This window comes from Amphibalanus amphitrite, unplaced genomic scaffold (assembly GCF_019059575.1).
Source record: "Amphibalanus amphitrite isolate SeventyFive unplaced genomic scaffold, NRLGWU_Aamphi_draft 000404F_arrow, whole genome shotgun sequence".
NCBI classification, from domain to species: Eukaryota; Metazoa; Arthropoda; class Thecostraca; order Balanomorpha; family Balanidae; genus Amphibalanus; species Amphibalanus amphitrite.
In genome coordinates, this window is record NW_024881898.1 from 104156 (window position 1) to 129017 (window position 24862).

General features: G+C 48.5%; 1 protein-coding gene across 4 annotated transcripts; it reads left to right on the forward strand.

Annotated features, from left to right (window-relative positions):
* Positions 1–317: 317 nt before the first annotated feature.
* On the forward strand, positions 318–24862 carry LOC122390669. 4 transcript variants are annotated; one of them, XM_043383833.1, is made up of 7 exons: positions 318–507; positions 1107–1178; positions 1272–1412; positions 2506–2586; positions 2985–3139; positions 23038–23168; positions 24219–24862. In XM_043383833.1, the coding sequence occupies exons 3-7, from the start codon at positions 1294–1296 to the stop codon at positions 24387–24389; spliced, it is 657 nt and encodes a 218-aa protein (XP_043239768.1). In that variant the 5' UTR covers positions 318–507; positions 1107–1178; positions 1272–1293; the 3' UTR covers positions 24390–24862. The 4 variants fall into 4 exon arrangements, with proteins under 4 accessions (XP_043239768.1, XP_043239767.1, XP_043239765.1 ...); XM_043383832.1 differs by lacking the exon at positions 1107–1178 and having other exon boundaries at positions 339–507; XM_043383830.1 differs by lacking the exons at positions 23038–23168; positions 24219–24862 and adding an exon at positions 8118–8506 and having other exon boundaries at positions 339–507.

The window sequence follows — 24862 nt, forward strand, 5'->3', positions numbered from 1 at the left end:
AATCGCCGATGTCAACAAGGCAAGATGTCAAGGCCATAGCTGATGTTGCCATGACAACAGGCTTGCTGCCAAAGTCACAAATTTTATGTCAAAATTATGGTCAAAATCATTTGCAATAGCCAAGAAAGGTAGTCTTAAGAATAAAACTAAATATAATTTCAATACATGAAAAATATGGTTAGGTATTTTTCTTTATCAGCATGGTTTTCGAAAGATAAGGCTGTGGCCGTTTGGCGCTATATTACACTATTTGGGTGAAAACCGCCAAGAAGCTCGTGAAGTGAACAGTAGCCCAATCTGGCAGCAATTTGGCTTTTATCTCTTGCGCCGCCGCGCCGTAGTGTATGACTTATGACTTGCTTTTCTGGCTTTTCTTCTATTTTTTGCGCATTTGTGCTGATCAAGGCCGTGCTCAATCTGCTCATACATAGGTACTCGTTTTTCACTGACGCTGGATTTCCGTAACGCAAGCCTGCCTGTTGGCTGCGATTCCATCGATTTTGATTGGTGAGTAGGTATTATATGCGACTTTCGCTAAGCCGTGATGTGCTTACGGTTACGGCCATATCGATATAGCCGTGCCGCGTATCCGCGTAGCTAGTAGCTACCAACCGCCAGTAACTCAAATTCAAATTAATCAGTACCTGCCTATATGCTGATGCCAGCAAAACGTAAACTGGGATGTTTGCCTGACTTGCTTGGTGTCAGACGCGTCCTATGCCACTTGGCTTGAGTACGATAGATATAACCGAACTGCCGAACGGCGAACGGAACGCCCGTCAAAAAGAATTGTTGCCTTTCACTTCCGTTGCACTTCCAGTTGCACAGCGAAGCTGGTTTGCGTGCTGTGCTGGACATCAGCGACGAGACCGTACCCACTAGCCTTGCTACACCCAGTCGCCGACAGAACGGTCAACGGAAGGGGATGGCGTCTCCGGGCTCATTCTGCGAAAATACTTTTTTTACGTTACGCCATGGAAGGAAAGTTACCCTCCAGGCCCCGGCCATCTATTTTCGCATTTTGCAGTTAAATCAACTTAGCGGCTAGCCCCGTGCCCCCGTGCTTCGACTTAGGCCGCCAGTAATGCTTAATTACTACCCCACAGACTAAGCGACAAGTGACAACGGCGGCTGTTTTGCAACGCTTGGAGATTATCGTCATACTGCTGTGACCTCAGGTGACTACATTTTGGGTGAAAAATACAACTAAACATTCTGCATACAGTTGTCACTGCCTCCGTTCATGTTCGATGAACGCTTGCTTGTTTCAGCTCCCTCGGCAGTTCTCTGATCATGAATCCGTCGCGGATGAGCGCGCTGGGCGCCGGCGGCGACGGCCAGTGGGTGAGCGGCGGCCCGGAGACGCCATGGCAGGGCCGCGCCCGGCCCGACGCGGCACGGCGCGACACCAGGTGAGGTGGATGTGGACGAGAGAAATGTGTGAGGTGTCTTTTTTTGTGATGCAGTGCAGCGTTGGGCGAATATTTCATGGGCTCATGGGCTGCCGTGTTTTTATATGATGAATGCAGAGATCTTTTATTCCGCCTTCTGGCGTCCGCTTGAGCCAATTTTATATTTCATAACCTTGCTGTTCTCTGCATTTGGTAGCACATGTAGATTGGCCGCGATGAAGCGAAGTCGATCGTTGCAAATTTCGTGAACCCTTGAAATGGGGAATCTCACGCCATATTTTTCTCACCATATATGAATCCTGAATAGCAGTAGATTTATCACGAGTGAAAATCACGCATTAATTAATTAGTTAGGTACAAAGCATCCGTAGCGCCTTTTTGATTATGGAGCAAGCATTACATAAAACATCGCAAACACTAAGGCGTCACATGTTTATAGTAATAAGGGCCTTTGATGCACTCTAATTGAATGTTATTTTGTTCGCTTGTTATTTTTCTCTAAATATATTACGTAAATCCGATGTCCCATAAAAGTCAAGCACACGCTTTGCCCGTACCGGTTTACCTGTTGCCCGTACCTAACTCTGGCCTGTGGGGTCAAGACTTTTTTTAATTTTGTAGCAGTACGATTTGACTTTCATTGGGCTTCCATTTCCAATTTATATTTGCCTTTCCAGTTTGCATGCTAAAAATGAACAAAAAAAGATATCGCAAAGTGCAAACATTAATTTATTTTCCTTTGATTTTGTATTCCATTTCTTGAAACTTTTTTATTGGGGATGTCGTGTGAATGACCTACTCCTCAAAATCGGAGGAGCCTCTCAAAGTTTCATGAGAAGTCTCGTGCATGATATTTTTTCTTGATTTTTTCATTTTTGTGTTGTCTGCTCTCGTCTGCTTTCTGCTGCTTTCGAGGCCGGTCTATCTCGAAACTCTTCAAAACAAATTTTGGAAGACGGGGAATGCGTTCCTTTACAAGTTTTGTTTGTTTGTTTGTTTGTGTTAAACTGTTTCATTAAATAGCGATAGATGGTGAAAAGTGAAGGGTGAGGGATCAAACCGAACGGGCCCCACAAAATGGTACACCTTTCAGGCGCCGCAGGGCCCGAGAGCCGTATGAGGCGTCTCCAGAAGCGCAGTCGTCTCAAAGAAGAATTCGCCGGGAAACCGAAAGGTGAGTTTTATCAAATTCCTTTATATATTTGTTACCGTCAAGTTGTCATAATATGGGGATTTCTTTTGAGGAAATGCGGACGAGGCTGTCGGCGTGCTTTGTTTAGTTCAAGTCCAATATTCCGTGTTGTGCTGTCGACTTACGAAGTGCCTGCTGTAATAATACACTGACAAGAAACGCAACAAATTTAACGGCATTCAAATACGTCATGAACGTACAAAAGACGATAAATATAGACTCGCCAGGAAACGGAACGTAGGTAGGTATGCAACGGCATTTGGTGTGGGGCTTGAGCTCTCGCTTTTACCTACATGCATTGATTGGTGCTTCTATTAATTTGTGTTGCATTACCTATTGCTGTTCTAACGCCTTTGTGTCCGCTGTGTGCTGGTGCGCAGACAGCGCAGTTTGCGCACAGCCTGCACGCTCATGTCGGTGACGAGTCTGACGCCGGCCTGCGGTCCCGAACTGCTGCTCACCAAGTACCAGCGGCTCAGTCAGCTGGTGCGCTACACGGCCTTCCTGGAGGACGCTACCAGCGCGCTGGTCAGAGGTCAGTCACCCTGCCCGGGTCACCGGTCACAACTGCCGTCGGCGCACAGGCTGGGGTGAAATGAATGCACTGATTAGATGTAGTGAGGGCACTATTTCCTGTTGCTGATGTTGTCACCCCGAATGTCGAGTCTGAGTCGGAGTCGGTGGAAACGCTGCAGCCTTTTCTGCAGCTACAGTGCCTGTGAGGCTCTTGTAGTCTGTGAGCGGGCTAATTGGTGGGATGGTGGGGTCGACGGCCTACACTCCTTTAGCGTCGACTATTAGGGCAACAGTTTATGTATTCAGACTTTAGGCAGGGCACAAGGTTGATTCCGATCCAGCGCTCCGTTGTCTGATTCGCAGCCTTTGGCGCTGACGGGGCCGAAGCCATTCACTGGCAAACTGCTTGGGCCGGTAGCAGACAGGGGTCTGAGAATGGTTTGCTGTTTCGATCCGTCTTCGTGATACTGTTCGATATTGTACATATTTCGTCTTCGTGATACTGTTCGATGTTGCATTTTCGATGCCAGGCGACTCTTACATTTGGCCGCATCACAACACTAATTGACAGAACTTAAACTCGCTGCTGAATTTTGTATTGACTGGTTTTCCGAAAAACAACTGCCATTTCATTTAGGAGCAGAACAGCTGATGATGGTGACGAAAATGAATACGAGAGCAGAAGAGTGGCAAACGATCAGAATGATACAATAAAAACATGAACTCAAGTAAACAATAAAAAGTAGGTCAATTACGGGTTGTTTCACGTTGCAGATAAGATGCCGGCAGTACTAACTTTTCAGTATACAACAAATGACAAGCCATGTAACGATAGCGCAGATAATTTAGCTGTTTCTTTGCAATCTTGAAGCAAAACCAAACTCCGACAATAACTTGCAACACAAAATGATTTAAAACTTGCAGACACAACAATACAACCAATAATACAACGAATCCACTCTACATATAGATTGACGTTGGGGAGTGAGGGACAAGGTAGTTTTAAATGTCGTAGTTGCTATTCTCTTTTTACTCTTTTTACGGTATTTGGAGTTCATTCTATAACATCCTCACTCCTCAGCCGGCGATTGTACACTTTGATAGCTCGCCCGGCAGTTGAATGAATCTGGAATATTTTCGGATTCCTTATTTATTTTCGCACACTTCCCATCAAACAACTAACCATTAGCGCATGTCTGATTTTTTTTTTTGCGATGGATGTTTAGCGTCCTTGCTGTTTGATTTTGCTTGCGTATGACTAAAAGGCACAGTTGAGAGCGTGCCACACGGTGACTTCAATTTCATCGGCATGCAGTTTGTTGCCTTCATCTCCGCGTTAACCGTTTTGCTCTCCGTTGTCGCGGTCGGCAGCTACTTACTCACAACATAGTTATCGATGGCATCCGAGAGGTCGTCTGATGCGTCTTTGTGGTGTTGGCTTCCTTGCCGCTGCACAACAGTCCGGATATTTCTTAAAGTGTGTCACCCTGGCGAATCCAGACTAGCTAATTGCAGAACTCGATGAAGCGCAGCACCTTGTCCCCACGGGCATGAATGTCGCTTGCCAGCACGGATTGTTTTTCGAACAATCCGTGCAGACAATGATTTTCGTTTCGGTGCTAGAGACTGTGCTTCGTGACTCATTTCGATTTCACTGATAATTCTTTTGGGAGCTTGGTTCGTAGTTACCGCCGATTCCAGCATAGAATTTACTGCGGTTAAAATTTCCACCCGGGCTGGATGAGGAGCAGGATTGTGTGTTCTTTTTTCGATTACAGTCCCGCCAACCTGAGAACTAACGGCAGTGGATGCCGATCCATTGGTATAAACCCCACACAATGATACAAATGATTCACCGGATCTGATAACTGCGAGAATTTAGTTTGCAGAGCTGGGCAAGTGCGTTCCTTTAGTGCGTTCCTGCGTTCTTCCGTACGTACGCACCGCCCTTTTTAGGAACGCAAGAACGCAGGAACGCAAAGTTTTTCAAAGGAACGCAAGTAAGAGGAACGCACCACCCGAAATTTTAAAGCGTTCCTGCGTTCTTGCGGAACCACCCGAAAAATTATATTGCTGCCAATGAACTCTGTGTCAAATGTTTGAATCTCGAGTACGTGTGTTTGCCGGGAGGCGCCACTTGTCGGTCGAATCGAGGAAGGCTTGCTTAGATTTAGTGGTGATGTTTACTATTCGATTCGGTTTCAGGCATTAAATGTGTAAAGATTTTTAGTGGTGATGTTTACTATTCGATTCAGTTTCAGGCATTAAATGTGTAAAGTAAATATGATAACTTTTACTATGATACATCTTTTAACTTAACTATTGTTTTTAAGCAGGTCGTATTTTTGTTGAAAACCCTACGGATGATATTGGTAAAACGTATTTCAGATATTCGATTCGGAAAAGAGATGTCGAGTTGCTTTTCGGCCCCACGTCGCCATTCTGGGTATTCTGTGATCGATTCGCCCCGTGTTTGGTTGGGCCCGCGCCGCGTGGTTCGGCGGTATTTTTGAGGGAGGAACGCAGGAACGCAGGAACGCTAACGCACCGAACGAAAAAAAAAATTGAGGAACGCTATTCCAGGAACGCACTAACCGCGGCCGGAGGAACGCAGGAACGCTAACGCACTACCGAAAATCGAGGAACGCGCCCAGCTCTGTTAGTTTGAAGCTCAAGGTTTGAATAAATCGGGTCAGTTTTCAACTAATGTCGATTAAGTATGATTTTTATGACTGCGAGCATGCTCTGATCATTTCTGCGCACCGTGTTTTTAGGGAACGCTAAAATATGCTTTGGCTTTTTGCGCCATTAGCTCTCCTTGGGACTAGCTCTTATAAGTTACTAGCTATCTTAACCCTATTAGTGGCAGGGGGGGTTGTTTTCATCCACCCCTCAGGTTTTTCGGGAATATCTCCGAAACCGCTGAAGCTACGATGCTGAAATTTTCTGACTTTTCCTTAAACTAAATTAGGCACATTCCCTGAAAATTTCAAGTTCATAACTTTACCAGGGGCGGCTCCAGAGCACTGGGAATTGGGGGGTCCTATTCGTGAAGCGAGTCATTTGGGCGAAGATCACGATGCTGATGTATTATAACTGTATGCACCAGTTTTACGAACAGCGAATGAAAGGTATCATGTGATAACATATACAAAGATAATAGATATTGTGCATCCTCTTTTGACACGTTTTTGCTATAATAGGCGGATCCAGGCGTCCAAAAAGGGGGTTATGTTTTACCTCCCAACATAGGTGCCCTGACACCGCCTATGCATGACCAATACAATTGTAGTCGTTCTCTCATACGAAAATTGTAACATAACAAGACCATTACCACCCTTTTTAGAAACAGTACCAACAAAAACCTTATTTACTATACTTTTTGTGTACCCCCAATCTCAATGATCTGTATCCGCCTATGATTTTTGAAAATGCATATTTTTAGAATCCATGCGAATTCCTGGTTCATTCTCTATCGATCGGCAAAAGTTGCGTTAAGATTGGTTCAGAAACCTGGCCGTGATAAACAGTCTAAAATGTATCTGCAATTTGCCCTGTTTTACCCCCTATGCCCCCCTATTGACATTTTTTTAATTTTTATTTTTTTAGAAATGTAGATCACGTTGAGCGAAATCGAATGCCGTTTGAATTTTGAAAATCGGCCCGTTAGATCTCGAGATATCAAGGGGGGTCGTAAACAGCCCCCCTGCCACTAATAGGGGTAGCCAAGAGCCTGCCACTAATAGGGTTAACATTAGCCTTTACATCACTAGCTCTTTTGTAGCACTAGCTCAGACGTACTTTCTCAAATGACACTAGCTGTTTTGTCGCTAGCCATTCGGACACGAGCTAGCGATCATGCGGGACCGATTGGGCTCGCACAGCCGCTGCTGCAGCTCGGCGAGGTTTTCATAAGGCAGTTTTTCCTGTCGTTCGTGTCGGCCTGGTCCCGCCGTCTGCCTGGCGATCACCTCGCCAGTGCGCATTATTTGCCGGTCGAGGCCTTTGTACATAGATGTGCCTGACAACATTCACGAAATGGGAGAGGCATTCACGGGAGCAGAACGGTTGTCTTACAGTGATGCTGTACTGTGTGCAGGGGCGTCGCCACGGCTCCCCAACTTGTACGGACACATTCTGTCAACCGTAACACTCGTCAGAGGTGTAAATCCACGCGGGCCCGTGGAGGGCATTTTCCCCCACCCCGGACGAATAGTTGCGATAGCCCCCGAATGCCTAGGGGGCCTAGGGGCTTCGGAAAAAATACAAACACATTTTTGATACCTACATTAGGGTAGATGGCAGGTCAGCGACCCCGAGCTGCGGTTTTTTTTGCAGAGTTCTTCAGCAAAGAAGGTGGTGCCAACGCATTAGTCATATCAAGATACATCGAATGACATATAGTTAGGTTGTTTGAAACGGTCAAGTCTTATGTTGACCTTATGTGACCTCAAATGGCCTTTGGTTGACTTTTGCACATGATCAGTCTCATTTGCTGTATTTGAAGTCGCTGGTCACAATTTTGTCATTTTCTTTTGCTCTAAGCATTCAGTTAGTTTAGTTAGAGCCTCAGGATGACAAAAGTCACAGAATTATTATGGCTGACGTATCAGTGAATTAGTCTATAGAATGATACAGAGTGTAACGACATTATCCGCAAACCTTTCTTTCAGCTGTAATTAAGAAACAAACAACCTGAGGTTGTTTCCCTTTGATGATGATATAGCCACCTTTCATAAGATCATATTTAGAAATGCCTAGAACATTCCAGCTACTGGGTTTTTAAGCACAGTGGGTTTGATGTGGACCGACGCCGTATTAGCATGTGCCTACCAGTTGCTCTGTCCTGGTGCCGGGTGTCCCCTTATTCACCTCTTGCTGGACAAAAGTCCATAAGATCTCGATGGAATTAGGATGAAAACTATTTCCAAGCCGTAGTCCGTTAGTCCAGAAGGATAAGAGCTTCTCCCGGCGTCACTTCTCATTCTCCCTGACAGGATGTTGCTCCGGTAATACTCGTCAGTCGTCACTGATGGTGGACTCTTCTGTCAATGGGCTGGCCAATGCACAGCTGGAACATCGCACAGCAGCTGAATTTGCTCCAGATCTGGATCTCGGCCAACACAGGTTCACATCACCACACAGCACCAAAAACGGTTTCGGCGTGCTGGTTGGTCAGTATCTGGCCGTGGGGGCTGGTTGGCTGCTTGGCAGGGGCGATGAAGCCGTGCTTGTACCGCCTGCCAAGCACGAAATTGGGCCTGTTGCTCTAGCGCCTTCTCCAAGGCCAGAGTCCGCTTGCGGTCAATTGTGGAATAATTGACCAACGGCGCCCCTCTTAAAGGTAGACTGCCACCTTTTTTCACAAAACGGTTTTCACTAGAGCTGAGCCACCTATGTCCCAGACTGAAGTCGGTTTTCCGAAATTCGAACCCGTTTGCGAGAAATCGGAGACCAAAGTTCAGTTTGATGCCATTTTTTTAGTCCAAGAAAACCGACATCTCTACTGTTTATCGATAACTTTGAAACATGAATTTTCTTATCTTTTGGCAAATATATGTCAAAACTTTGATTGTTTCGAGATCAGAGAAGAATTTTGAAGTGTCAAAATAAAAGTTAAACTTATATATTCAGTAGTTCATTTTTTCAAAAAAGTGTGGGAAATGGGGTTTAACATGGGCCAGACCCATTCCAAATAAAGCCATGATTTTTAAATGTTTTACGAAGTTAAATGCAAAATAAATTAAACATGGCCAATTTCTTATGAAATCATATATTAGTAAATCATAAAATACCTTACTTTTTCAAATAAAATGTAATAATCTTATGACCTTGAAGTCTAGTGATGTGTAAACATTGTCGCTAGACATTAACCGATTGATAATTGTATGATAATCGATAATTTTTTTCGCGATTCACGTGATGATACTTTGTCAGGTGAATTCTAAAATTTTGTTTTGTCCAGGAAATAAATCATAGGCCGATCTGAGAAAACTTTTTGAAGGTGGCAGTCTTCCTTTAAGTGGGGCGGCTTTGGTGGCCGAGGAGGCGGATGACAGACCAACGGCGCCCCTCTTTAAGTGGGGCGGCTTTGATGGCCGAGGAGGCGGATGATCAAGTTCGACGTAAGTCACTGCGAACAGGACAGGGATTCATTGGATGGTAAAAGTGAACGCGTTGCACAGCAATGCTAAATACCATGGCATAGTATTTACATATGCCGTGAAGGTGGTAGGGAAAAATGCTAGGAGTGCGCACATTAGCTTTACATTGTTTCTGCAACTCCCATGCACTAAAGCGATCCATTATTTCGTGATTGGCGTGATAGTGTTATATAATACTGAACGAGGCCGGTGTAAATAAATTTTCAAGACCGAGGTCCTTACTGGATTTTTGAACGAGGCCGAAGGCCGAGTTCAAAAATCAGTAAGGACTGAGGTCTTGAAAATTTATCACCGGCCGAGTTTGGTATGTATTTTACTGTATGCCAACGATAAATTTATTTTCTGGACTGAAGCTCTTAGCCGACTAAAGGAACGAGACCATCCCAAAATGTTGGCTTTAGTGCATTCTGGTAATGCATTTTTGACCGTGGTCAATTTGCTTACACCAGTCATTACCACACCCCTCTGGCTAATGTATTTGAATAGGCCAGGCATACAGTAAAAACATATAGCTACGCTTGTCCTGCACTTGCGCACGTGCAAAGTGAGACCTTGTTTGTTGTTTGTTTGTTGGGGGTTAGGGGCGCGCCGACGGCGAGGTCATTTTGCGCCCATAACAAAGATTTTAAATACGTCTTTAATTACTTACTTATTTACGTTTTATGCTTAGGATAGGAAAGTAACGGGGAAGTTAGCTGCACGGATAAAGGAAAATATGCTACCGTTATGGATCCAGCGCGAGTTATCTGAGAGAAGATCTAGGAGAGTCACTGTGGGCGCAAGATGCCCGAGGTGGTGTGACCGCATCCCGGCAAGCCGGCGGCACGTCAGCAGCACATGGGCCACTGAGAGTTGTTCCCCACAGTGGGTGCAGTTCGGTCTTTCCTCACCGCGCAGCAGAAGATAGACCGATAGAATATAGACTCTTGCGTGACATTGACTTTGGGGCTGCCTTGGATCGTAACTTTACCCACAAATAGGGGACGCTTATAAGCGTTAAGCTACTTCAAACCATGTGCAAAGACTGTTTTTCAGTCGTCGAAACTTGTACGGACATTCCGTACAAGTTTTCGGGCCTTCCAAAACATCTACGGACACTGTCCGTAGTGTCCGTAGTGGTGGCGACGCCCATGACTGTGTGGTGGGTCATTGGTCCAGCGTCAAATATTGGCTCGATTGATCGGTACTGTTTGTTTGCACTCCTAATCAATGTGGAATTCGTTTCGCAATAATCCACCGCGACCATATGCCGACATCAACTCAGTTTGACTGAGCCACCGGACCCGTCAAGGGTAATGAGGATTGAGTTCTGTCTACTTGAACAGCCACATGTAAATACATACAGATTCGCAGATCTTACGTCGTTGCGATCTCGTATGTCTTGGAATAGTTTCACTTTTTTCGTAGTACTTGTCTCGAAGCCATAATCAGTAAGTAGGACACGCTACTGATTTAGTTATTCACTAAAAGCCAGGACAGCATGACGCAGGCGGTTGCGCTCAGCGTCCCGCAACGCCTCGGCCTCGCGCTGCGCCTGTGCGAGCCGCTCACGGCGACGGCGCTGGGCGGCTGCGTTCGCCTCCCGGACCGCGTGACCCGCACAACAAGGCATCCTCGAAACGTTCTCACACACAAATCAACACAAAACACACCTTAACTACAAAACACTACACAATGAAGATTGAAGAGTGATATATACAAAAACGTCACGTACCGCCTCCTCCCCATTCTCCAAGTTGCTCGTAGTGTCCTGGCTACACTCCGCCAGTGCGGTCCGTCGATCTACTAAGTAGTCACTACCTCGGCCCATCACCTCCGTGTACACCATATTGGAGGTCGCGCCCTGGCCACTTCTGGGCGGTGGCGAACAGATTTGTGGATGGGTAAATCTTAATGGCTCACCGGGTATAGCACTATCTTCCTTACGCTTCGAGAGGTGATGTTGTTGTCCATCCTCCCTGCGACCTGGTTGACTGTCGTCATGACGTCGATAGCCTGACCGATAGCCGTGTGCGACACACATTTCGCTTGTTTATTTTAACTTGTAGCTTTCGGAGAAATCATGATCATCATCATCATCATTCTTTATTATGCACCGCTTTTACAGCGACAACTACAAATATATACATGTGTGTGATCACAAATGATGGGAGCCTGAAAAGCTGGTATATCAGGTATAGGTGCTCAATGTGAGCACGTGAGGAGCCTCAATAGGCGCCTGGAGGCCTCACATGTTCCTTGAAGGACCAGCCGAATGCTATCCGCCAAGCCGTCCTCCAACCGCGGAGCCCGCACACGGTCAGGGTCCACCGGCCCACCAGCCGCCAGCTCTATTACTGCTCGAAAGTCCCTGTTGTACATTTCAAACACTTGTAGGAGGAATGAGCCCTCAAGGTCTCTGGGGCACATGGCCAGCTTCGCTAGGGAGGTGATCATGGTCTGTTTTAAGCGGTGCTCCGCTACCATCGCTGAACTGAGAGCGGAGAACATTGCGCCTCTCAACAACTCTCGAACCGGCGCCAAACCAGCGGCCGTCAGGAGGGCAGAGTGATGTACGAAGCGGGGCAGCCCGAATGCCACCTTCACACATCCGGCTTGAAGGGCGTCCAGGCGGTCCACCTCGGATGGACGAAGAGGAGCTGTGCTACACCCGTACGTCAAAGTAGGGAGGACAACAGCCTTCCATAGGAAAGCTTTGTCTGCCGGGCTTAAGCTTTTGGCCAGTATGCCAGCTGGTGCTAGGCCATAAAAGGCAGCTCGAGCCCTTTTGACACGCTGGTCGACGTGTCGGGAAGCCGTGGAGCGGGCGTCGAGCGTCACGCCGAGGTGCTCGGAATAAGGCCGTGTTTGGAGCGGTTGGCCAGCTAGCTTCCACGTTGGTGACTGCGCCAGAAGCTCGCCACCGAAGACGATGCAGTGACTTTTTGTCTTCTGATGGTCTGGATGTCAGAGTCAGAGTCAGAGTCATTTATTAGAATTCTCCACATGGTGGGTATTACGAATTCAGTCATTGTACACTGGTAAAAGCATGGTTAAAATGAGATACATTGCAAGACCTAAAACATTTGGTTTAAGACACAGCGCTGGTGATTCACTTGGACCTCTCCGGTGCTATCCAGTCTACCTGCGTGTTAATTGGGCGTTCCAGGCGGATGCAGCCCTATAAGTGAAGCTCCGCTGGGTTCTCACTAGTCGGCATCTGGGAAGATCCAGGGTGCCGGCGGCTGCTGCTCGAGAGTTGCGCAGTGAGACATTGGCTCTCCGAGTGAACATTGCGGTTATGGCAGGCGGACATTTACCGTTCACTGCTCGCGCCACTAGAGCACGGTCGTGCGTGCGTACCATGTCGTCCACTCTGTGCCAGCCTAGTGCCGCAAGTGTGGGCGAGATGTGCTCTGAGCGGCACACCCCAGACACCATTCTGGCCGCAAGGTTCATAGACTTTTGAACTCGTTGGAGGTGGCACTGGGCGGCTCCTCCCCAAACGGACAGGCAGTAATGAATGTGGGGAAGGACATGTGTTTCGACCAGCAGCTTACGTACTTCAGGAGTGAGATGATGACGCACTTTGAAGAGTGATATGGTGATGGCGTTGCACCGCCGAACGACTGCGTCAATATGGGGTTGCCAGGTCAGCTGCTGGTCGAGAAGGACTCCGAGGATTTTCACGGTTTTGGATGGCTGAATGGTTAAGCCGGATGAGATGTGGAGTGGAAGTCGTGGGTTTTTGCCAAGGTTTGTTTGGTGCCAACGAGAGTAAAGGATGTTTTTCTGGGGTTCATCTTCAGGCTGTTCTGCTGGAACCAGGTTTGGAGTTCGGATAAGGATTCCTCGACGCGTGTTTTGAGGCTGGATAGGCCGACGACAGTGGGAGGGGAGTGGTCAAGGATCTGGGTGTCGTCGGCGTAGGATAATAAGCGGCCGTGGGTGAGGAAGCTGGAGAGGTCACGAGGAGGAACAGGATCGGGCCGAGGATGGATCCCTGGGCTACGCCGTGGGACACGTGGAGAGGGTCGGAGCCACCACCGGTAACCACCACCGGGATGGACGAATTCTAGACGCCAGTCCCGCGCAAAGTCACCGACCTGGACCAATAGTGCACTGAGATGAGCGGCGTTCGTTGACAGTAGGAGCAGGTCATCAGCATAACACACTCCCGGCACGTGGTGCTGATGAAGGTAAGCGCCGTCGCCGCTGCGGTCCAGCGTCGCCAATAATGGACGCAAGAGCACATTCGCAAAGGTCGGCGAGAGGATAGCGCCTTGCCTGGTTCCTCGTTCCTCGTAAATCAGTCTTCCTTTACCAGCCTGTCTAAGGCACTAAAAATACATGCGCTTTTGTATCTTGATTTCGCTTGCCTATGACTAAAAGGCGCAACTGAGAGCGTGACAGATTGTAACGTCAATTTCATCGGCATGCAGTTTGTTGCCTTCATCTCTGCGTTAACCGTTTTGCTCTCCGTTGTCGTGTCGACAGCTGCTTACTTACAACATAGTTTTCGATGGCATCCGAGAGGTCTGCTTCGCCTCTGTGGTGTCGGCTCCCTCGCCGCTGCGCGACAGTCCGGATATTTCCCAAAGTTTCGCCGGCCCGGCTCGCACATCCGCCGCTGCAGCTCGGCGAGGTTTTCGTTGGAAAACGGCATCCACTGTTCGCCGACGAAACGATAGAATGGACGCGTCTGTCGCGGATTGCATATGCACACCACCGTGCATTGTATGCCTTACTTGGTTCTCAGTCCTATTGTTTGCGTCATCGACTAATGAGATGCGACTTCGAATCGATGGTGCGATAGCTTGGCTGCATTTTTGTTAATCCCGTCAAGGGTAATGAGTATTGAGTTCTGTCTACTGGCTTGAAAAGCCACATGTAAAAAATGTAAATACAGACTCGCAGATCTTACGGTCGCTGCAATCTCGTATCTCTTGGAATGGTTTCACTTTTTCGTAGTACTTGTCTCGAAGGCATAATCAGTAAGTAGAATACGCTACTGATTTAGTTATTCACAACCAGGACAGCATGACGCAGGCGGTTGCGCTCAGCGTCCCGCAACGCCTCGGCCTCGCGCTGCGCCTGTGCGAGACGCTCACGGCGACGGCGCTGGGGGGCTGCGTTCGCCTCCCGGACCGCGTGGCCCGCGCAACGAGGCATCCTCGAAACGTTCTCACACACAAATCAACACAAAACACACTTTAACTACAAAGCACTGCACAATGAAGAATGATATATACCAAAAAGGTCAGGTACCGCCTCCTCCCTACTCTCCAAGCTGCTCGTAGCGTCCTGGCTACACTCCGCCAGTGCGGTCCGTCGATCTACTAGCCACTACCTCGGCCCATCACCTCCGTGTACACCATATTGGAGGTCGCGCCCTGGCCACTTCTGGGCGGTGGCGAACAGATTTGTGGATGGGTAAATCTTAATGGCTCACCGGGTATAGTACTACCTTCCTTACGCTTCGAGAGGTGATGTTGTCCATCCTCCCTGCGACCCATGGTTGACTGTCGTCATGACGTCGATAGCCTGACCGATAGCCGTGTGCGACACACATTTTGCTTGTTTATTTTAAATTATAGCTTTCGGAGAAATCAGTCTTCCTTTACCAGCCTGTCTAAGGCACTAAAAATACATGCGCTTCTGTATCTTGATTTCGCTTGCCTATGACTAAAAGGCGCAACTGAGAGCGTGACACATTGTAACGTCAATTTCATCGGCATGCTTTGTTGCCTTCATCTTATACGCGTTAACCGTTTTGCTCTCCGTTGTCTGGTCGGCAGAGCTGCTGACTTACAGCGAAGTTTTCGATGGCATCCGAGAGGTCTGATCCGCCTCTGTGGTGTCGGCTCCCTCGCCGCTGCACGACAGTCTTTCCCAAACTTTGGCCGATCCGGCTCGGACATCCGCCGCTGCAGCTCGGCGAGATTTTCATTGGAAAACGGCATCCACTGTTCGCTGACAAAACGATAGAATGGCCGCGTCTGCCGTGGATTGCATATGCACACCACCGTGCATGATTGTATGCCTTGCTTGGTTCTCAGTCCTATTGTTTGCGTCATCGACTAATGAGATGCGACTTCGAAATCGATGGTGCGATAGATTGGCTGCATTTTTGTTAATGTAAGTTAATATTTTCCCCACATCTTATAATAAATTAGTTCACGTCAAACGATTTGCATGGCGTCATCGGTAAGATGCCAGGCATCAGCATAACGACTTTCCCTGATACGGCCGTCTTCGTCTCTCAGCAGACTGATAACGTAGTAGTATTGTATTTGTGAAGCATTCCACGAGGTGTTTGCCAGGCCTCGAGTCATTGACAAATGTAAAGCACAGACATCATCATCATCATCATTATTATCATCATTATTTTTATTTCAACGTCCTTGACGGATGCATACAAATGTATACATGAGAATATATGTGAGTAGGACAAGGGAATAAACTGGAAACTTTGGCGATTACACAGCAACGTGCAGTCACATACATCTATCTCTCAGCTCAGCTGTTGTAAGCATCACAGGTCATAAGATACACATAGGTACACACTACACAGTGCACACAATAATCGTGTGCTAATGTCAGCTTTATTCAAGTGAATTAACAAAAATCAGAAGAGCTCGGCCCCAGTTCGAGATTTAACATAACATTAACAAAGTAATGACTTAAGCCTTTCGATGTTGACGGCGTAACGGCCGATTAGGTCCTCGAACGCCTTAACGTCTTCTCTTCTAATCTACATTCACCTTTTTTGGGTGGATATTACCTCATCGGAACTGCCTGACCACAGTGGAATCAAAATTTACCTTGCAGGATGACTCGAGGGGATGTTTCTGTTTGGACACGCAGTGTTGGTCAGTTTGACGTTGGAAAGAGGCAAGGGAGTCCCTGGCTGCAGCAGGTCAAACTTCAGATCTCTTTGATAGTCCTCAGGCCCAAAATGTTCTGAGCAGACGCGAGGGTCCTTAACGTCGCTAAGTCTCCCATCCTTTTTAATTATTTGCCACCACAAATCGGCCCTGGTTTGTTCCTTGGGAAAGCAAAACCATTTTACATCAGGCCTTTTACTCTGTTTCGACACATGAAAACATCCTGGTACAGCACAGTATGGCATATTTTGCCATTAAGGCCTCGTGTGTAATGAGGAGCTGATAGATATGAGGATCGTGTTTATCCTTTACCACAGCCGCCTCGGTGCGGAGACGCCATGGCATACAACCTACCTGCTTGACACGTCCTTACACCGAACACGTCGCCTCTTGATCCCGTGGCCGTTGATTCCGCACACGTAGAGCTCGTCAATGGCGACAAAGTCTTCAGTAGCAAGAGCGTCGTCCAGCTGGACGGCCATGCTGACACGACAAACGGTCGTTTTACAGTCGTAAGCAAAGTCAAATTTGTGCTCGTCGTCTTTTGTGAAGCCGGCGTTCCAGTTGGTGTAGCAGTGACCAATGTGTCCAACATACTCTTGTTGACAGCCACGGTAGGCCGTGATCACGCACGTCTCAACAGCGCCGCGAGAAGCATCGCTCCCCAAAGTGGGATCTTCGGCTTGCAAATCTCGATCAATCTCTGCCACCTTGCGCTTCAGAGAGTTCTGCATCTGGTGTTAGAATCGTGAGAAGGATTCACTGATGACGTGACGGTGAATGTGTGGGTTTGCATTTGCACCCCATTCGTAGCGTGTCAGGTAGTACGCTGTTGCGTGTCGCGCCGCAGACCGTGCCAAGGTGTCTGGCTCACCAATCAGCGCCAACCTCCATGCTACGTGCCGGGATGTCGCAGCGTGTTGGCTGCCGTGCATTGAGATAGCGCTCGTCACTGAGTTTGGGCGTCCCGTTGACGGCGGCGTTGTCACACAGACGATGAATGACTGAATGCTGGTTGAGTGGTTGATGATGATGACACTTATGACGACGGCGCTGGGCGACTGCGTCTGCCTCCCGAGCTGATTGACTCGCGCGTCTTGGCATCCTCGAAAGTCGAAACGTTCTCACTCGCAAATGAACACACAACACATCTTAACTACAAACAACTACACAATGAGGAACCCTATGCAGAAAAAGGTCATACCCGTGTGGTATGGTCAGTCGAGCAAAGAACTGCAAAAAGAAGCCACACCACTCCTCGCTGGGTTTCGAAAGGGATATAATTTCAAATGCACTGCGGAAATGTCTGCGATGAATAAGAACAGTTATATTTTGCGTTCCAGCTTTTGGCATTTGGCTGTAGTACAGCACACTGAACTTTGGTAGCATTGCCTTACATTTAAAACGCCAGACGTCATAGGACTCTAAAGCACGCGGAGGATGTCACGCCAAACGATGTGCATGGCGTCATTGGTGATATGCCACGCATCAGCGTAACAACTTTTCCTGATACGGCCGTCGTCGTCTCTCAGCAGACTGATAACGTAGTAGTGTTGTATTTGTGAAGCATTCCGCGAGGTGCATCAGTGTTTGCCTCAAGTCAGTGACAAATGTAAAAACACAGGCACTCATAAAGTACACACAGGTATGTACAACAATCGTATGCTAAAATCAACTAATTCAAGTAAAGTCACAAAAATCGTAATAGCTCTGCCCCAGTTTTCGGCCAGTTCGACCAGTTCGAGCAGTGCGGCCAAGCACGATCACTTGCGTCACTGATGATGTCTACTGTTCTTTGTATAACGTACTTAAGTTTCTGGTCACATCTGTCCATAATAACGTCATTGTCCGGTCTTAGCTTGTCAGCCAGCCGTTAGCAACGGCGCAGTGGAGAACGTGACGCATGGTGATCTCGATTTCATACGCATGGTGACGTCGATTCGATTGGCGTCTGGTTCGTTGTCGTCATCTACGCGTCGGTCGCGCTGCTCTCCGTTGTGGCGGTTGGCGGCGGCGTCAACTGCTTGACCGACCACAAAGTTCTCGATCACCTCTCATAAGTCGTCCTGGCCAGCCTCTGTGGTGTCGGCACCTCCACTGCTGCGCGACAGCCGGAAACTTTTCCACAGCGCATCGGCCATGGTGAAGCCGGACTCGAGCCAAAGGCAAAACTTGTTGAAGCGCAATACCTTGTCTGCAAGGGCGTGAATGTCGCTTGCCAGCACGACACGAACACCGGTAGGCGTGCTCGGCCAGTCCAGCTCGGACAGCCGCCGCTGCAACGCCGCGAGGTGTTCATTGGAAAAACGACATCCACGGTTCGTCGACAAAGCGATCACAATGGAGAACGCTATATACAAAAAGGTACATACCATCTCCTCCCTACTCTCCACGCTGCTCGTAGCGCCTTGGCTACACGCCACCACTGCGGTCCGTCGATCTACTGGCCATCACCTTGGCCCATCACCTCCGTGTACACCACATTGGGTGTCGTCCCCGTATTACCTCACTGTCCTCTGGGCAGCGCGATCTTCACCTGCCGGCCGGCCGACCCGCAATGCAGCCACGTACAGTACATACAGCTGGCCGTGGCTGAACACTGGCTCCTCCGGAAAGACGGCAACCTGACCGAGCGTCTGCCCCTGGACTTTGTTCACCGTCATGGCGGAAGCTAGCTTCACGGGGACTTAGCGACGCTCCCAGCGGAAGGGAAACGCGTCATCCGTGGGCCGGAGACGTGGACCTTGCACTTTCCTTAGGGAGTTGCTAAAGCGCGCACATTACAGGACAGCACGCAACGCCATTGGCCTGTTCAGTGCCAAATGTGCCATTTACAAATACAAGTATCGCGACGCTGCGCGCGGCAGTTTTTTCAACACACGCAAAGAAGCTGGCAGGGCTGGCCAAGCCCCCACCCCACCCGGGGAAAGGTGTATATGTATGGCTGTGTATCGGTATCAAACTCACACCATGTCTTTGGTGTTTCAGTCTTCTATCGCATTAAGAACAAACAAATTTCACAAGCTGTCAAGGGAGAATATGACAACAAGTTTGTCTCACTACATATAGCTAAGTTTCAAATATTCCGGGTAATGTAAGTGCCTCTAATAATTGACAGTGTAATTCAAAACTACATCCGTCAAATCCCGAAGCAGGGCTCGGGCATATATCCATGTGTTGGAAGCAGGTCACACAGAAGCATGATTTGCATGCCTTCCGTTAGGTGAGAATAAAACTTCGAAGAGAATATTGTTGAAAAAGGAAAATAACGTCTGCTCATTACATGCACAATACATAATACTCTTGGTCCGCCACGGCCGACTCCCGGTTGTACTCGAGCCAGACGGTGAGCTGGGTGCGCCGGGCGGCCTCGATGGCCTGCTGCTCACCGCCGGGCTCGAAGTACACCAGCTGCTGGTTGGGCAGGTGCACCTGCAGAGTCACCACGATTGGCTGCTGCCGGCTGATGGGCTCTTCGCAGAGCCGCCAGCAAGCCTCGCTGGCGCCGATGGATTGCAAGTCCTGATAGTTGGTGATCTCGTCGTCAAGGCCAATCAGTGCGTCGGTGCGCACCATCTGCCGATCGGGGCCCTTATAAATATACCTGGAAACTGATTGATAAGATCTGAGACAAGTAGTATTATAATGGGACGGAACTATTTTATAAATAGTTATAAAAATAGTAGAACAAAAGAATATAACTCAAAATAGTTCCCATTGTCTATCCCATTATAATGGTATCTGAAAATATTAGCGACATATGAGAGGCATTCACGGGGGCACCGGCCAACTGTTGTGTTAGTGCTGCTGTACTGTGTGGTGGATCATTCGTCCAGTGTCACAGATAAGCTCGACTGATCGTAACTGTTTCACTCTTTGCCTACAAGTATCTTTGCCTACAGATAGTTGCCTACAGTATCTTACAGTAGACCTGTTTCACGTAAACGCTGCTGTGGTCAGCACCTCCACCGCATCGATGTCGCCAACGCAGTACAGGGCGACGTAAAGCTGGCTGTGGGTGGACACTGTGCTGTCACTGCACAGGTCGAATTTGATAACTTTGCTTATCCTGTCAGTATTTTATATTCCTCACAAGTTGATTGCTCGCATCATTTAGCACTCATGGACCAAGAACTAGAACAAAGTAGAAAAAGTCAGCAAAGATCAACTACTTATGGATCGACCTGCGAAGGACACGAAAGAGTGTGTGCTGGTATCAGTGACTTACTCAAAATATCCCATGTATCGTTTTTATTCTCCGGAACAATGACGCCTATTACATGAAGTCTCCGTGAAAATTTCCTTCCTTATCCTCCCGTGGCATGTAAAATGGGAGAGAACCTGAAGGACGTACTATGTAGTGCATACTAAAACCTAACACCAAACTAGTCTCAACGAAATAGCGGAGGAAGTTCAGAGCTGTTCCGGCGACTGCTGAGAAGTTTCGGTGACGGCTGTTCCCGGAGCAGGGGGCCGCCACCACCTACGACCGCCGGCTTTTCACGGACGAGCCGAAAAACTCTGCCGCCAACTCTCAGTTGTGGTCGGTCAAGAGCTCTGTACCCGATTAGTGTGACAAATTTCTTGTACGTTCGTACTGGACATCGGCTTGGATGTTCAGGACACTCGAGTGGCTTCGGTGCGAAGGCTACTTCCACCAGCTGCGTCACCATCTCTTGTCTTTGTGCAGCGCTCTGAGGACTCCAGGTATTCCAGGCCGGTCTCATCTTTCTTTAGTTTCACATCTGCCCATGTCATCTGGCGACTTTCGTTTCTCCCACGATGACCGAAAAGGAGAGCTGTTTGCCACCACACTGTTGTCTGCAGAGCGGCTGGGCTGTGACGTCCGAATTGACCCGACTCGTGCAGGGTGTTATTTTCCTTCTTGGTCAGTGCTGTGGAGCGATTTGGCCTGTTGACCTTTCCATCTGCCTTCAGTAGTTTTAACTTCGCCTTCTTTACATGTCTCTGGCTCCTCGATGGTCTACATCTTTCTCCAAATTTCCAAGTTCATGATCCTTGAAGCAACTCCGATGATAGCAAACATGCAGTGTATTGTAGTTGTTTCACAACTTTGGCCGTTGATCTTTTTCGCTTATATCAGAAAGGAACACAAGAAAGTGTTCAGATCTGCCTTGCTCAAATGTTCAAAATACTGACGCCGGTCTGCTTTTCACAATATTGCGCAAACGGCCTAAGCCGCCTAATGTTTGTGTTGTTTTGCGTTTTGTTTCCTCGCTCCGGCTCATTTAAATGAAGTTTTGGATTTTGCCACTTGTTGTTTCTTCATCGTCTATATCCAGTCCCAAATAAGGTGTAAACCACGGTTTTCTCTATCATTGGGTGCACTGGAAGTCATAGCTATTAGCTATAGCCATTAGCCAAACACAGCCAGTCCTTTGCCGAGGTCATGGCCTAAGTTAAGCGGCATGTGGTTAACACATACCCAGTCCACTCTTGGACCAGGAATATATAATCCCTGGCTCAATCAATTCTATCGCCTCTTTTGAACATCAAAAGAAACTAGAGGGGCGGCATTACGCGCTGCGTAGTATGTTGGTACAGGTTTTTGGATGCTTTGATCGTTAGATGCTGCGGTCTTGATGCTGTGTTGTTTGGATGCCATGCGCTATTGGATGCTTTGATACACAAAGTTCAAAGGTCAATGACCTCCCTACTCTGATTTCGCTCAGTTTTCAAAGCGAACAATCTGAGCCGTGGACGCAGCAAGTCCAGAGGTTCCAAGAAGGTCGCTAACGCCGTGTTGAAGAAACGTGGTGTCAGAAGAAGGAGTCATGCTAAATGTTCCATCTCTCGTTACAATCACACGCCAGTAACTTACACCTATGCTGTCAATAAAAAATACGAAAATTAAATATACCAGTTTGAAAAGTTATCTGAGCCTAGAGCACGTGCCTTTGCTCGGCGCCGGCAGCGGCCCGAAACGCCGCAGAGAAGCACCCGCCACGTGCAAACCGCTGAACGCACCCCCGCGAAAAGTGTATTTAGGGCCTTGTCGAAAAGTAAATAGAACAAATGGTTGCACGCGTGCGACTTGTGTCGAAAATTTCACCCCCGTAGCCCGCACCGTCACCGCGCAACAGCCCTACAAAGGGAACTGCCGCGTTACGCACATGCATACAATGCAATACATACATACATACACACATACATACGTACGTACATACAGACGTTTTGATTTTTCTAAGAGTGACCAGCTCCACCCGCCTGGCCTTCTCCTAATGCGCCTCACGATGCTGACGGACGCGCACCACGGTGGCCTCCAGCTCCGCCTGTCTGGCCTCCTTATCTTATGCCTCGTGATGCTGGCGGGGGCGCGCCGCGTTTGCCTCACGATTGGCCTGTCTCTCTTCCTCCTCCTGCGCCTCGCGCTGTTGGCGAAGGCGCGCCGCGTTCGCCTCACGCTCGGCCTGCCTAGCTCCCTCCTCCTGTGCGGCTCGGAACGCGCGCTGTCTCTCGGCGTTCAGCTCTCGGACCCGGTCGTCGTACGCACGCTCCCGCTGGCGAGCGGCCTCGGCCTCCCGTACAGCCTCCCTCTGCCGGCGGGCTCGCTGTTGGGCCGCGTTACGTTCGGCCTCAGCCTGCCGCTGCGCCTCGGTCATACGGGCTCGACGGCGGCGCTGGGCCGCTGCCTTGGCGGACACCGCCCGACGCATGGCGCTCACGTTACTGGGTGCATGTACGAAAGAATGCAACACAATTGGTCTTTGGCACTAACGCCCTATATTGTACTATAAACCTCGATTTGTGCTACACATATGCTTGGCGAAGAGAAATTGCGTCGCAAATATCCTGAGATCAAGTGAATTTCTATTCGCGTCCGTTTTTGATGCTGGTGTTACCTCCTGTCGGCATTCCACTGGCAGAGCTGGGCGTGCGCCTTAACTTCGACTTCAATCCGGTGACGCGCTACATTCGGCGGCTGCGCTACCAGGCCCAGGCCGGCTCCGGCCTGTTTGACTTCCCAGCAGATGAGGCCGACGAAGTTATGAAACTGGTAAGCTGCGCCCGCATTGTTGGAATACATGAGCTTTTCGTTGTTTATTAAAGTTAGCAATGCTTGACTCACCGAGGACGTGTCAGTAACGGGCAATCTCGTAGACGGCCTGGAAGACAGAGAGATAACGGTCTAGAGGAGTACACGAATGTTGTATGTTATTTACTCACACTCTTACTTTTGTCAATAGACAATATACAATGTATTCTAAAACATGTCTTGATGTTTCGACTGCAACTTCCCTTGGAATAGGTAGAGTCAAAGATCAAAACTACCACCTCGCTGCCAGACTGTGGGTGCTGCGGGTTTTATCCACGGACGTATAATTAAACGTTTATTTATACGTCCGTGGTTTTATCCCACGGTATATGTTCTTTGCCGAACTGTTGCAATATTAAACAGTGTTATAGTTCGTTTTTTTTTTTAAGTTCGACCCTCACTGTAAACATCTCTTTGAACACAGCACGAGAATTGGTAGCTGAATTACTGAGAAAACTTGTTGGCGCACAATGATTTCGCAGGCGAGCAATTGTATCAAAATTATTTCTACCTGGCTTCTTTTTCCCAGACTCGCAGCTCGGTTTTTGCAGCCCCCACAAGGATCGAGGACTTGTCAGGAAGTATAAGTAAACTAATTAATAAATCGCACGGCGTTTAACGTAACAGTATATCATCGGTGTTACAAACTTATTTTGAAAATATTAAGTCATATCTCCAACACCACAACACAAAGTGCGCTAACCAGTTTTCTCAGTAATTCAGCTAGCAATTCTCGTGCTGTTTCCAAAAAGATGTTTACAGTGAGGGTCGAACTTAGAAAAAACGAACTATACGACTTACACTTGTGTGTAGCAACAAATGAACTGTATTTTGAAGGTTGTGCGTTTGAATTGATTGTTTCGACTGTCGTATCGCCTATCTTCATTCTTATTTTCCTAATCATTTTGTGTTTTGAATAGTTGTGAAGTTTACCTAAGCTCCCTTCTCAATTTCCTCAGTGTGCTTCGATTTATGACAATTTGGCGTCTGATTCCTCTTCCTGTCGTTCAGTTGGACACCATGTCGGCGGGCGCCGCCGACCAGCGGCAGACGCAGGGTGCGGCGGCGACTTCACCAGCACCGTCGACCAGCTGGGGTCACCGGAGCGCGGCGTCCACCGGCACGGCGCCGTCCCAGCGGCGGGCCGACGAGCCGCCGCCGGCCGGCCGCCTGCCGCACTGAGCCGCCCGCCTGCCGCTGCACTGAGCCGGCCGCCTGCCGCCGCACTGAGCCGCCCGCCTGCCGCCGCCGGCCGGCCGCCAGCCGCCGCACTGAGCCGGCCGGGACACCAACACTCCGCCGGGCGGCTGTGCTCATTTGCTGAGGATGAGGGAAGGGAGAGATGGAACGCGGACATGTGGATATGGGAGAAGTTTTGTATTTGGGTTTTGTTCGCTTTTGCTGCTTTCGAAGGTTTTTTGGTGTGTGTGCGCCTCGCTTGTGAATGCATTTGGAAGATTCGTGCGAATTTCAAGCCTTCTTGTTGCACTCGTTGATGCTATTTTTAGCTAGAAGTTGTAGTTTTTTTTTCTCCGTCCTGGCGAAAATATCAATTGATTGATGCAGGTCAGTGGCGTATGAGTTTCTTTGCACTTACAGCGTTCTCGTCACTGACGTGTTTGCTTCCAAGACGAATACATTCCTTTTAAACTTCA